Genomic DNA, 12,427 nt, shown 5'->3' with positions numbered 1-12,427 from the left:
AGGTTACAGTGATGTTTGTCACACAAAGGGTAGGGCAGATACTACATCCTGTGCTATGTGTGTGTGGGTTTCCTACCGAAATAGAATGACCTCACGGCATTCAGAGAGCAGTATGAAGGCGTGTTGAGTGTTTGTTTAATTCACAAAGGCAAGATTGAAGAGAGACCTGACAATCATTGAGGTGAAAGAACTCCTCTCCGAGCTGGTAACTGTGAACCTCTTTATTTTGAGACACATTCTGACATCCAAAGTAAGCTGATTCAGCAGAACATGCTGCTTTTAATGCAATAGACTGAAGTGTAAATATACAATGTATAAAACAATGCCAATCAATTAACACATAGGATATTTATAAGTTAAATCATTTTTATTAAAGACAGATGGGAGAAAAGTGTCTACAGTCGCTATGCAATGTGACACTATCATTCAAAAGTTCTTGGGCGTTTTATTTTAACGTTTTTAAAAGAAAAAACATTCTCACAAAGCCTACATTTATTTGATCAAAAAGTAATACAGTAAAACAGTAATAATAAACATGTTTGATAACATTTACACTGACCCATAATAATCTCCACAAATCACTGATAGCCAGCATCTGTTTGTGCCTGTATCATCCCACCCTCCAACGTATTTGAGTGGATCTTTATTCAGCTTGTTTGCCTCAAGAGAGTTACATAACACCAGTGCCTACACAGTATTCCCGCTCTGTCTCTTGCTCTGATTCAAATATACTTGTGAAGAGAAGTGATGTAAGAGGAAAATAAGTGTTTTAATGAGGACATACATTTTACTGATCAAATGCCTATTCATTCTGTATTCAGCTGAATTAGTAAAATGTAGACACAACCTTAATAATCTGATAATGCCAGAAGCTAGTCGAAAATATCATTGTGTAAATGTATTCATCTGAAACTGTGCTGCATTTCCAAAATTACTCATCCTGTGAGTATTACTAAACATTAAATATTACATTACAGTAGTTATTACATTATGTGAATGTCAAAGAGCACACTATAAAGTATTTTTATATGCAGTATTTTTGTACAAATTAGCAGTATATATACATGCTGATTTTGTGTTCAAGAAACATTTCTCCTTATTATCAATGTTGAAAACAGTTTTAATATTGCTTAATCGGTTGCTTAATATTTTTTGTGGAAACCGATAAATTTTTTTTAGGATTCTTTGATGAATAGAAAGTTCAAAGGATCAGCATTTATTTGAAATATAAATGTTTTGAAAAGTAACATTATAAATGTCTTTACCATCACTTTTAATCAATTTACTGTAATGCGACTGCTGAATAAAAGTTTTAAATTTATTTAAAAAAAAACTTTTCAACATTATATACTGTATTAATACATGTATTCTACATGTATTAACCTCATTTGTAACTGCTTTTACTACGGTAAAAAAATTTATGATAAATAAGTTATGACAACATGTTTTTACATCGTTTTAACTCATCAAACTAAGTTAAGGAATTTTCAACTTTTTTTATAAGTTATACAAGATTCAACTCTTTTTAAGTCAATTTAATTTAATTTAAGTTGAAATGACTTACATTTAAGTACAATCAACTTGGATGTTTAAGGCAGCAATTTTGAAAAAAAATTTTTTTACAATAGAACAAAGTAATGGGCAATAGTGAATTAGGAATAATGCAAATTACTCAATATTGACCTCTAGTTTAATAGTGTTGTATAAAAGTTACATCACACTCAAAATCGTATATATATATATATATATATATATATATATATATATATATATATATATATATAACACAGCTCATTGTAACTTATGTGGCTTATCCTAAAACAACAGCATCATTACCAAGTTCGTTAAATACAATTAATCAGAGTATTACACAGTAACCCAAAAATATTTATTAAATGTCTCTGGCAGCAGAAACCTGGAGTGAGAGTGAAATGGAATATGAGCTTTCCAGAGAGAAAAACAGCTGTGGAAAGAATTAATGAGAGATGGGGTAAAATATTTTTAAACGTCTCGCTTTCCTTGAGAACTTTCCAGAGCACTCCCTGCTGACACAAACTTATATCAGCATGAATTCTGAAGGTTTGTTTATTATTTTCTGGTTATTTAATGGCATAGCCATGCTGTTAACCAGCAAAACTTAGCTTTGGCTGGTTGATCAAGAAAGCCTTGCTGGTTAAGCTAGTCAAGAAGCACACCAGCAACCCATACTGGGTTTTTTACTTTACCTAATACCGAAAAAAAAAGCATTCAACCTAATTTTCAACATTCATACCCCTTATCTAGATTCATACAGCAATCACAGCAGAAAGAAACTTCTTACCATCTGCCCTGGAGTAGACGACCAGAGAACCGCTGACCAGGCCTGCATACAGACACCCAGTCCTGTACACTAGACACGTGACGCTGGACTTATCAGGGGAGAAGAAGTGCTGCAGACGAACCTTCTTAGCGCGTTGGCTGCTCTTATACACAGATATACTAAAAAGAAAACGTAATTTTATCAGGTTAACAGACTGAGCATCACAAGACAATGGAGGGCATCACATCTCCTCTTCATCTATATGGTGTTTGTGGATGTTTTGGGTGATGTACACACCTGCCTTCCTCCATGCCCAAGCACACAGTCGGTGTGTCATTGGCTTTACGATCCTCAGGCTTTCCCTCTCCGTTTTCCACAGGCTCATCCAGAGGCACAAACGTCATGCAGAGAATACGTGACTCCACATTAAAACACTCTGTCACTTTGGGATTCGAGTGCTGCAACGCCACAATGGAGACCTGACCCATGTGATTGGTGCAGCTGGCCACCTGAAAAGAAAGAGAAGTTGATTTCAGAATCTACACACCAGTAAAAACTATTCATTGTCCTGCTGAACTGCTAAACAAAACTGATATGAGTACTAAAGTCTGAGGCATTTTCCAGAGGAGAAATACATTTTTTTTTTAAGATTGATGGGACACTTAAAGGAGTGCAGCTCATCACTGTAGGCTCTTACGGATCTCAGAAAAGGGAATGTTTTACGACCTTCTATACAAAAAATACAGCATAAAAGCCTTTAATGCAACCTTGCACTCTCACTGCCCACACAGAACAGTGTTTAATGATGCTTTTAGACTTCAAAACTTCTTTAAAAATGATTTAAAAAAACTTTCAGGTCAAGTACAATTTGGCAACAAACATACACACACCAGACTGACAGATTTGCTCCATAGTGGACTCTAATAAGGAATCTGGACTGATTTAATATATAAGAATTTGATGTTTAGACTGGGAATTGTCTCTCGACTGACCCACACACATCCATGACCTATAACAGGTAGATCCGCAGTGCTGTCAGTGTTCACGTGAGGCTCTGGGTTGTGAACTGCACACTCCACCTAACACAAATACACATTGCTTTCATTTAAACCATTTTTGTTATTATAAGCAATAATGATAATGTAGACGTTGTGTATGTCACCTTGAACTCCTGTAGTTTGGACATGACCACAGCCATCTGTTGGAGTAAGAGAGGATGGTTCTGCTTCCTCATGTGATTACCGTCATCTTCAGCACAAAACCAGCCTTGGATGTTGTCTTCCTCTGTACAAAAACATTACATTAGTGAAGCATTCCTCAGATTCTACAAACCAATGATATTCCCATATGTGTTCTCCAGTTGCCAGTATTATAATCCATTTTTCTGCACTTAAATTTCAGTTCTGGCTCGGCTGAGCGATGATTCACACGCTGAACAATATGAATCCAGATGGCGAATTTTTTTAAATATTGTACGAACACGTTTATTTAGAAAATATGTTGGGAACATCATATTAAGATATGTTTAAATGTATTTTCAGACGTTTTAGAAGCAGTTTTAAAAGCCCTAGATCTCTAATTATAAAAGAGTAAAAGACAAAGACAGGATACGGAGACAGGAAATGACACGTACGTAGAGCCAATTTAGCCATCTGCAGATTACTGATCCAAGCTTGCTTGATGGATGGACTGAAAGTGTTAAAGACCGCAGTGAAGAACGTGGGTCTACCGTACCTGAAAAGTGAAAATCACAAACAAAGTTCAGATTTTTCTCAGAAAAACCTTTCACAATAAAAACAATACATGTTTGTCTAGATTCACAGGACATGTATTGGGCGATATATAAATCTCCTGGGTAGTCTAAATATCTCAGCATGGATTCAGCTGGTCAGACAGCTGGAGAAACAGACAGAGTCCCTTCCTGTTTATAAGGTAACATTGCAAGATATTATTTAACAATTGGCCAGTTTCAATACTAAATAAACAACACAGAATTTATAACTTTTCCATATTTTTAAATTGGCAATGAATTTATATCTATGACTTTCGAAGAGTCTTTTTAACTGTCTACACAACTTCATAGTGTAGATATAAATAATAGATAATGATCAGAAGCATAAGAGTGAGGTCATGTAATCCATACCACCACAAACATAAAAAAAAGAAAAAAAAAAGAACTCAACTGCATACATTTTCCAGCAGTCACAGTGTGTGTGAGAGATTTGTGTTATCAGAGAGATTAGTTTGACAGCTGGGAGTCTAAAGATACTCCTATAATCCAGACACTAAAATCCAAGCATACAGTCACAAATAATCGGTGTGCGTATGTTTGTGACAACTGCACACTACAAAGCCTCTGATCCACAGGAGGAGGATAATAACAGCATAAGATTTCTTTGGGGTCTGATTAGGGATTTGAGGTCATTCTTAAACCACTGAGTCACATAAACACAGAGACATGGAAGTTTGATCATTTAAAAGTCTGAGTTCCACAGTTTTAAGAAGTGAATTAAGAAGCCTAAATAAATCTGTTTTGGCATATTTGTGCACCCTAATTAATAATAATAATAAAAATGGCCCCTAAAATTAACATATGCACATGATAATGCACACTATCAAAAAAATGTTTTGTCTTGTATGCATACATTCAGCAATGCAGAAACCACTAGATCCCAATAAATACTAAATACATTAAAACTTAATATTCAGCAATATTATTGATTTGACTGCAGTGACACTATTGAATGAGTCTCACAAACTGAACTGAGCTTGATGAAGAATCACTGTTTCTGCAGAGCTGCTTTATAGCTGAATTGAACTCATTTCATAATTGATGTACTTTACACAGTTATTGATGGAAATGAATCAACCCTGAACTGATTTCAACTGAATAATGACTGTTTACTATTTTCTTTTTAGGGCCGCTTTACAGCAGAATTGAATTCTGTTTGCATCATTGAATCATTATTTTCCTGTTTATCACTGTAAAGCTGGTTTGAAACAATCTAAATATAAAGCGCTATATAAATAAAGCTGACTAAATAATTTTTTTTAATGTTTTAATAATAATAATAATAATAATAATAATAATTCGTAACATTTACATAGTGCTTTTCTCTGCACTAAAAACACTTCACATGGAAGGGGGGAATATCTTCAACCACCACCAATGTGCAGCATCCACCTGGATGAAGCAACAGCATCCATACCGCGCCAGAACGCCCACCACACACCCGCTTACTGGTGGAGAGGAGACAGTGATGAAGCCAATCAGTATATGAGGATGTTTAGGAGGCCATAATAATGGACAGAGGACACTGGACAAATTTGGCAGCATTCCAGGGTTAAACCCCTCGTTTTCGAATGACATCCTGGGATTTTTAATGACCACAGAGTGCTTTTTGACAGTATAGTGTCCCCATCACTATATTGGGGCATTAGGACCCAGTAAAATTCAGCTTTGCCATCACAAGAAACAAATGACATTATAAAAATATATAAAAATAGAAAACATTTATTTAAAAATTTTAATAACATTTCACTATCATTATGTTTTTTGACTGTATTTTTAATCAAGTAAATGCAGCCTTGGTGAATATAAGAGACTTCTTTCATGAACGTTAAAAATAATTTTTTGTATCAACGCCAAACTTTTGGCAGTAGTGTATTAAAGGGATAGTTCACCCAAAAATGAAAATTCTGTCAGTATTTACTCAGCCTCATGTTGTTCCAACCCCGTAAGACCTTCGTTCATCTTCGGAACACGAATTAAGATATTTTTTATGAAATCTGAGAGCTGGATCACTCCTCCATACTAGTCCATAGGCTTCTTGAGGGATTGAAACTTGCCGGCTTCGAAAAGTTATTAAAGACATCGTTAAAATAGTCCAAGTGACTACAGTGGCTCAATCTTAAGTTTATCAAACGACGAGAATACTTTTTGTGCACAAAAAACAAACAAAATAACGACTTTATTTTAAATATTCATTTCCTTCTCTTTGGGCCTCTAGTCAGGTTACTAGTTTAACAGCGTATGATCTGTTGTTGTACGTCACACGCATCACCCACATGACCAGCGTCGGCCAATAGTGAGCCTACGTGTGACGTAGCTCTACGCAATTACACTAGTTTAACTGACTAGAGGCCCACAGAGAAGAAAATGAATAGTTGAAATAAAGTCGTTATTTATGTTTGTTTTTGCGCACAAAAAGTATTCTCTTCGCTTGATAAACTTAAGATTGAGCCACCGTAGTCACTTGGACTATTTTAACGATGTCTTTAATAACTTTTCGAGGCCGGCAAGTTTCAATCCCTCAAGAAGCCTATAAGAAGCCCAGCTCTCAGATTTCATCAAAAATATCTAAATTGGTGTTCCGAAGATGAACGAAGGTCTTAAGGCCTCATTATGCTTCTGCGTCAACTCCACGGCGTAGCTACGCCGTCGCTCCTACGGCATCGTGGCCGTTTTATGGTTCTGCGTCAGGTTGAGTTGCATCGCGGTGCATCTGACCAATCACAGCCCTTGTGGTCTGCGTCGCCTCGACGCGTAGTTAAAATTTTTTGGAGGTGCACGTCGAGCTACGGAGGAGTAGTTCGCGGCGACGCAGAGGGGTCTGCGGGGGTACGCCGTCGATTCGACGCAGAAGCATAAAACAGGCTTTACGGGGTTGGAACAACATGAGGGTGAGTAAATACTGACAGAATTTTCATTTTTGGGTGAACTATCCCTTTAAGGGTCAAGCTGAGGTCACACATACTTGTCTTGCTTCCCTGGTAACTGTAGTTGTATCCTACAGCGATCAGCTGCACGAATCTCCTCTTCTTTCTTTAAAATTAGTCGCTGGAGACCTGAAACCCAATCCTGAGCAACTGTCCCATTAACATTCTGGAGAGAGAGAGAGAGAGAGAGAGAGAGAGAGAGAGAGAGAGAGTGTGTTAAATTGTCTTTTAAATTACAAGAACTGCGTGCATCCTGGTTTCAGCAAAACAGTGAAATTAACACCTCACCTGATAGTTCCCCTTCAGACTGCTGATCATGGTAGAGATCTGGTTCACCAAACCCAGGTCATGGATCAGGTTCTGTAGGTCCTGGTACAGCTGTCCTGGACCCATATACAATTTATCTGCAAATAAATCACAGCCAATTGAAGTAAAAGTCAAAGTAGTATTGATCATTATTGAGGATTTTACCCAGCTTATAAAATATCACCATCACAGTACTATTTGTTTAGTTTGGCTCCATTTTCTACTTTACTAGAAAAGCATTACATTACATTTGAGCATTACAGTTTAAACTGATTCATATTATACAACGAATCATTAAACACTAGTTCAAATTAGAGTCATAAAGACTGTCCTGTGTGGATCTGACTATCTCCCAAATTTTGTCCCATACAATAGACTGCTTTGTGCTGCTCTGCTCGTTCAAGATGAAGAGATAGAGAGAGAGAGAGAGAGAGAGAGAGAGAGAGAGAGAGAGAGAGAGAGAGAGAGAGAGAGAGAGAGAGAGAGAGAGAGAGAGAGAGAGAGAGACAGACAGACAAAAATGTTGAGTAGAGAGTGAGGGGGAACAGGAGATCAAACTCCATCAGACAAAAAAAGTGTATTTTCTTTTAGGTTCAGCTTAAGTAAAATAGGAGTTTCACATATACACAAATTTTCTAAAGTAAATTAAAACATTTGTAAGCATTTTAAAGTAACTGAAGTGACATGTTCGCTAATAAATATATCAAAATAATGTTGCCATTAGACCGTGTTCTATGAAGAGCATCTAAATGAGTCCAATAATGTCTGGCAGTACTGTACATCAGCATGCAGGAGGACAAACATAAGCAAGTTTTTTTGAGTTTCAGGTTGCTTTAGCATGGATACACTAAAGAAACATGAGACATGAGGCTCAGGAGGCAGGGGAAGCTTTAGACTCTGTGTCAATATAAGAACACACACAGTCTGTATGTGGCTGCGTTTGTGTGTTTACTTTTGTTCAGAAGTGACAGGCTCTGCAAGTATACAACATTCATCCTATGAAGAGGTGATTAAAGATGTGTGGGGGGAAAAGGATGTTTTTTTCTTGTTTTTTTCTAAAAGAGGACAAAACTAACCCCTTGTGCTTAAAATCGTAAACTAAAACTTTAAATAAAACTGAAATAAATAAATATTAGACGAAAAACGTAAACTTAAAAAAAATGACTAAACCTAATATATTATAAAAATGTATTAATGCTCTAAAGAACTATAAAACTAAGAAACTAAGAACATAAGATTACGAAAACTTAAACTACAATTAAAATGAAAACTGAAAATATAAAAATTAAAGCCAATTCAAAATATTAATAAACACTATAATAGTATATAAATAATTCTAAAATAACTTTGCCAAAGACTAAGACGGTACTTCAGCACTTAATTCAGTCATACATACTAATAAACTTAACTGAAAAACTAGATAGAACATTTAAACATTCTCAATTTGAATAAAGTTTCTGCAAAATGAATACATGTAAAATGGTGCTCTGGAACTTCTCTGAAACTTTTTCATAGAGTTTCCAACAGTGACATCACTCTTGGTAGCTTCATTCTCCATGGTTAATTAGAATAGGAAAAGTAAAATGAGAGAGAATAAAGAAAGAAAGGGTCTTGGAATGCAAGAGCTCTTGATTCAGTGCTCTAGTTTGTTCAGGGCAGCTCCTGCACACAGAATGTGTTTTCAGTAACCATAGAGACAACACCAGTCTTTTTCGACCACGCTGAAAAGTGATTTTTCTATCTTCCAACATCAGAGGAACGGAACAGAGAGTTCGGTACGTTTCATCCGTCTAAACGGATGTTAAAAAGTTAAAAGTTAAACTAGCATGCAGATGAGAATTACAAAACTGAATTATTTCTACAGTGTGGGTTATTACATAATGTCTTGTAAAATCCCACCGGAGTCCCTTCTTTTGTCACCTCAGCTGTGCTGAATAGAGCAGACGCAGTGAAACAGGAAAAACAGTCTTTCCTCTTTTGTTCAGCTTCATGAGTCAGTGTGAGCTGTTTCCTTCAAACCACGAAAACAGAAAGCAGACTGCCTCCGAGGAGAGAAAAGACGTCCTCAACGGCAGATGATTTTGAAAAGAATTGTTGTGTCATTAGGGGTCAAGCACTGAAGGGTTGTTTTATTATTATTCTGCGTTTTCTGCATTGTAGTCTATAACAGCTGCTAGAACTGTAGAATCCCCCAAAAATACATCTCTGTAAATCAAGACAACATAATGAATATTCATCATGCATTGTAATAAAACCCATATTTACAGATGCGCTGGAACAGCAGGAGGTGAGACAGCAGCCATTTTTAAAACAACTTTCTGTCTGAAATCCCTGAGGAAACAGGCAATTTACTAAAACAGATGACTTTGAGCTGACTAGCACAGCACTAGCGCTAAGCGAACACTTCAAAGAATCCTGTTTAGCTAGGTGTATGAGGAGAAATGTTGTGTATAACAACCCTTCTTTAAGCAGAAAGCTTTTGAGTTCTCTCTATTACCCTTTTCTCTCCCTGTCCCCATCTCTCTCTAGTTATCTCGGTCTTTCCCGTTCTCCTGACATATTTCCATCCATAATTCATTTTTAAGATCTAACATTAAAAGCCAGACTTCAATCACGATTTTGTCAGATGTGACAATGTCTGGAAAGCACATTAAACGGTGTCTAACACCAGCTGTTTCAGTGTCATATTTTCCATGGAAACTTTATCTGACCATGTATTTTTCTGAATAATTGTGAGTGTTTTAAATGTCACATCTCTGCTCATGCACGTTTAAAAATAACACGGGTCTATTGTTGCTTAAGGGTGGTGCAGAATGGATATCTCTCTGAGCACTTCCTCCTATTGCTACTTGGTTATGTATTACAAACTTGGTAGTGTTTGATTATTTTTGAATCAAGCAGACATTTATATCCAAAACAACATCCAACACACAACAGCGACAGTGATATTCTATCTGGAAAGCCTCATTTAAGAACACAGTCGGTGGTCTTGGTGGTGATCTCTGTAGTAGATGGACCATGACTATAGTTTATGGCCTACCCTTTCGGAACTAAAATATATGGGAATATACTGCAAAATAAAATATGATATATTACATAATACATATCCATATATGAGAAACTAGTGCTTATATTTTTCAATAAACTGCAATATATGCATTGACCATGTATGGCTATATATTAATGAATATCAAATATGTAATATTCACAAAGTTTTATCCTTTAGTGTGTACATATAATGCACACACATGTTTCCATATAAATGTGAATGTATGTTCACACACACACTGCACACACACACACACACACACACACACACACACACACACACACACACACACACACACACACACACACACACACACACACACACACACACACACACAATGAATGAGTTTTTAGAATTTCTAGTTCCCAGCATGCTTTGCTTCTGACTGTTAAAGGAGAGCAAATGTTAAAATTAAGTGTTATTTAATGTGTTTTGCTCAATATTAATACACGGTGGAAATCTGTTAATGCTCTATTATTTTAATTAAAAATGTTTTCTGGTATGAGTTTTTGGGGTTACCATTGTCCTGAAGAGTAGAACCTGTAGTTAAGTTGAGGATTGGCCGAAGACCATCACGAGTAAAATTAATATATTTTAATAGTAATGGTTGTTCACTCCTCAGCACAGTGACAGTCTCTTGGTTAAATACTTTACTACATGCAGGTATGCTTATGCTTTTGACAACTAGCTTGAAAATATGAAACATTTATATTGCAGATAATTACAAAAATATAAAAAAATATAAGAAATATAATACATTATTCCTCTATATAGTTGTGATTATGTAGCATGAATACATATATCTGCAATATTACACATGCAGTACCATATCTGTTCACATATACATTTATATATAATGAAGTGTATGACTGAATATAAAATTACATACATTATGATATATTAGTAAATATATTGTCACCTATTTTTCAATACATGAAAGGCGGCAATTCCATATGTATTATTCAATATATTGTAATATATTAACACAATATATTATTCTGTATGTTAACAAATATACCGTTAAACCATTTAATATATTAAGCATTCATATATGGGAAATATATTTTCGTTCCGCAAGGGCAGCAAGTGCTTGAATGTGAAAACTTTGAGTTTTTAACCCAGAACCTGAACCACCATTTGACCTTGACCTCCAGTAATACCTAAAAATAACTCTTTGCACCCAGATTGAGACAGATCTTTAGTTAACTATGGGAATCTGCCGCAGAGTAGATGTTTTTGAATACATATTTTTGTGTGTATAACAAAAACTTACTAGGTTTAGCATTGATGATGACTTTATCTCCTGAATGCAAAGGGGGAAATCTGGAGTCGCCCATCTCTTTGCTGGAGCCAAACTCCACAACCTCCACAAAACTCAAAGGCACACTCCACTTGAGGAGGAAGCGCTGTCCTGAGGGAACACCTTCACCTCCAGCTCCCACACTCACACCATCCTGAGAGGGGCTGGAGGAGAGAAACAGTGGTTTACTCAGATGGAGGAGGGATTTGTGTGGAGGAAGAAGGTTTAACTATATATCCAGGATTAGATGTTTTCTGAGTGATGCTGTGCTAAACAGTTTAGACTGACAGTTATGTAATGGTCATACCGCTGGTTGGGGGTGGCACACATGAGAACATCATTCAGAAGAAAGACTCGGCGTTCTTTAGTCTTAATGATCTCCCCACGATCATTATAAACTGTTTCCACCACGTCATCAGAACATATCAGATAACGACTGCCGCTGCTTAGCAGCTAAGAGAGAGAGAGAGAGAGAGAGAGAGAGAGAGAGAGAGAGAGAGAGAGAGAGAGAGAGAGAGAGAGAGAGACTACTCATTATTTCATTATAAAATATTCATAATTTTATTAGCTAAAACAGGCCACAGAAGTGTTTTAATCTGTTTACAACAGAACCTTTCTATTTTTTTCTACTTTCAATTTGTATGAATTCATGCTTAGTTTAAGAAAAAAGATTCCCCCCTCCACTGAGTGATTATTATATATGACACATCAATACAGATTCAGAGGTGTCAGAATTTAACTAAGAAGCAGGCTT

The 12,427-nt window shown here is 36.2% G+C and overlaps 1 protein-coding gene across 4 annotated transcripts in view; it reads right to left on the bottom strand.

Moving 5' to 3' along the window:
• arhgef10 (Rho guanine nucleotide exchange factor (GEF) 10) overlaps positions 1–12,427 on the bottom strand; it is a 51,136-nt gene that overhangs the window by 13,057 nt on the left and 25,652 nt on the right. For all 4 annotated transcript variants that reach the window (XM_077239545.1, XM_077239548.1, XM_077239549.1 and 1 more), the window contains 9 exons: positions 11,981–12,126; positions 11,647–11,837; positions 7,307–7,422; positions 7,057–7,184; positions 3,933–4,033; positions 3,462–3,583; positions 3,292–3,378; positions 2,597–2,808; positions 2,321–2,478 (listed from right to left, as the gene is read on the bottom strand). In XM_077239545.1, the coding sequence (XP_077095660.1) occupies positions 2,321–2,478; positions 2,597–2,808; positions 3,292–3,378; positions 3,462–3,583; positions 3,933–4,033; positions 7,057–7,184; positions 7,307–7,422; positions 11,647–11,837; positions 11,981–12,126 (1,261 nt within the window). The remainder of the gene's footprint in view (positions 1–2,320; positions 2,479–2,596; positions 2,809–3,291; positions 3,379–3,461; positions 3,584–3,932; positions 4,034–7,056; positions 7,185–7,306; positions 7,423–11,646; positions 11,838–11,980; positions 12,127–12,427) is intronic.

Source organism: Siphateles boraxobius, unplaced genomic scaffold (genome assembly GCF_051911475.1).
Source record: "Siphateles boraxobius isolate OS27281-9 unplaced genomic scaffold, OSU_SipBor_1 22, whole genome shotgun sequence".
In the NCBI taxonomy this organism is placed as follows: Eukaryota; Metazoa; Chordata; class Actinopteri; order Cypriniformes; family Leuciscidae; genus Siphateles; species Siphateles boraxobius.
Note: the sequence above shows the minus strand (reverse complement) of the source record. Positions and strands in the feature narration are given on the sequence as shown.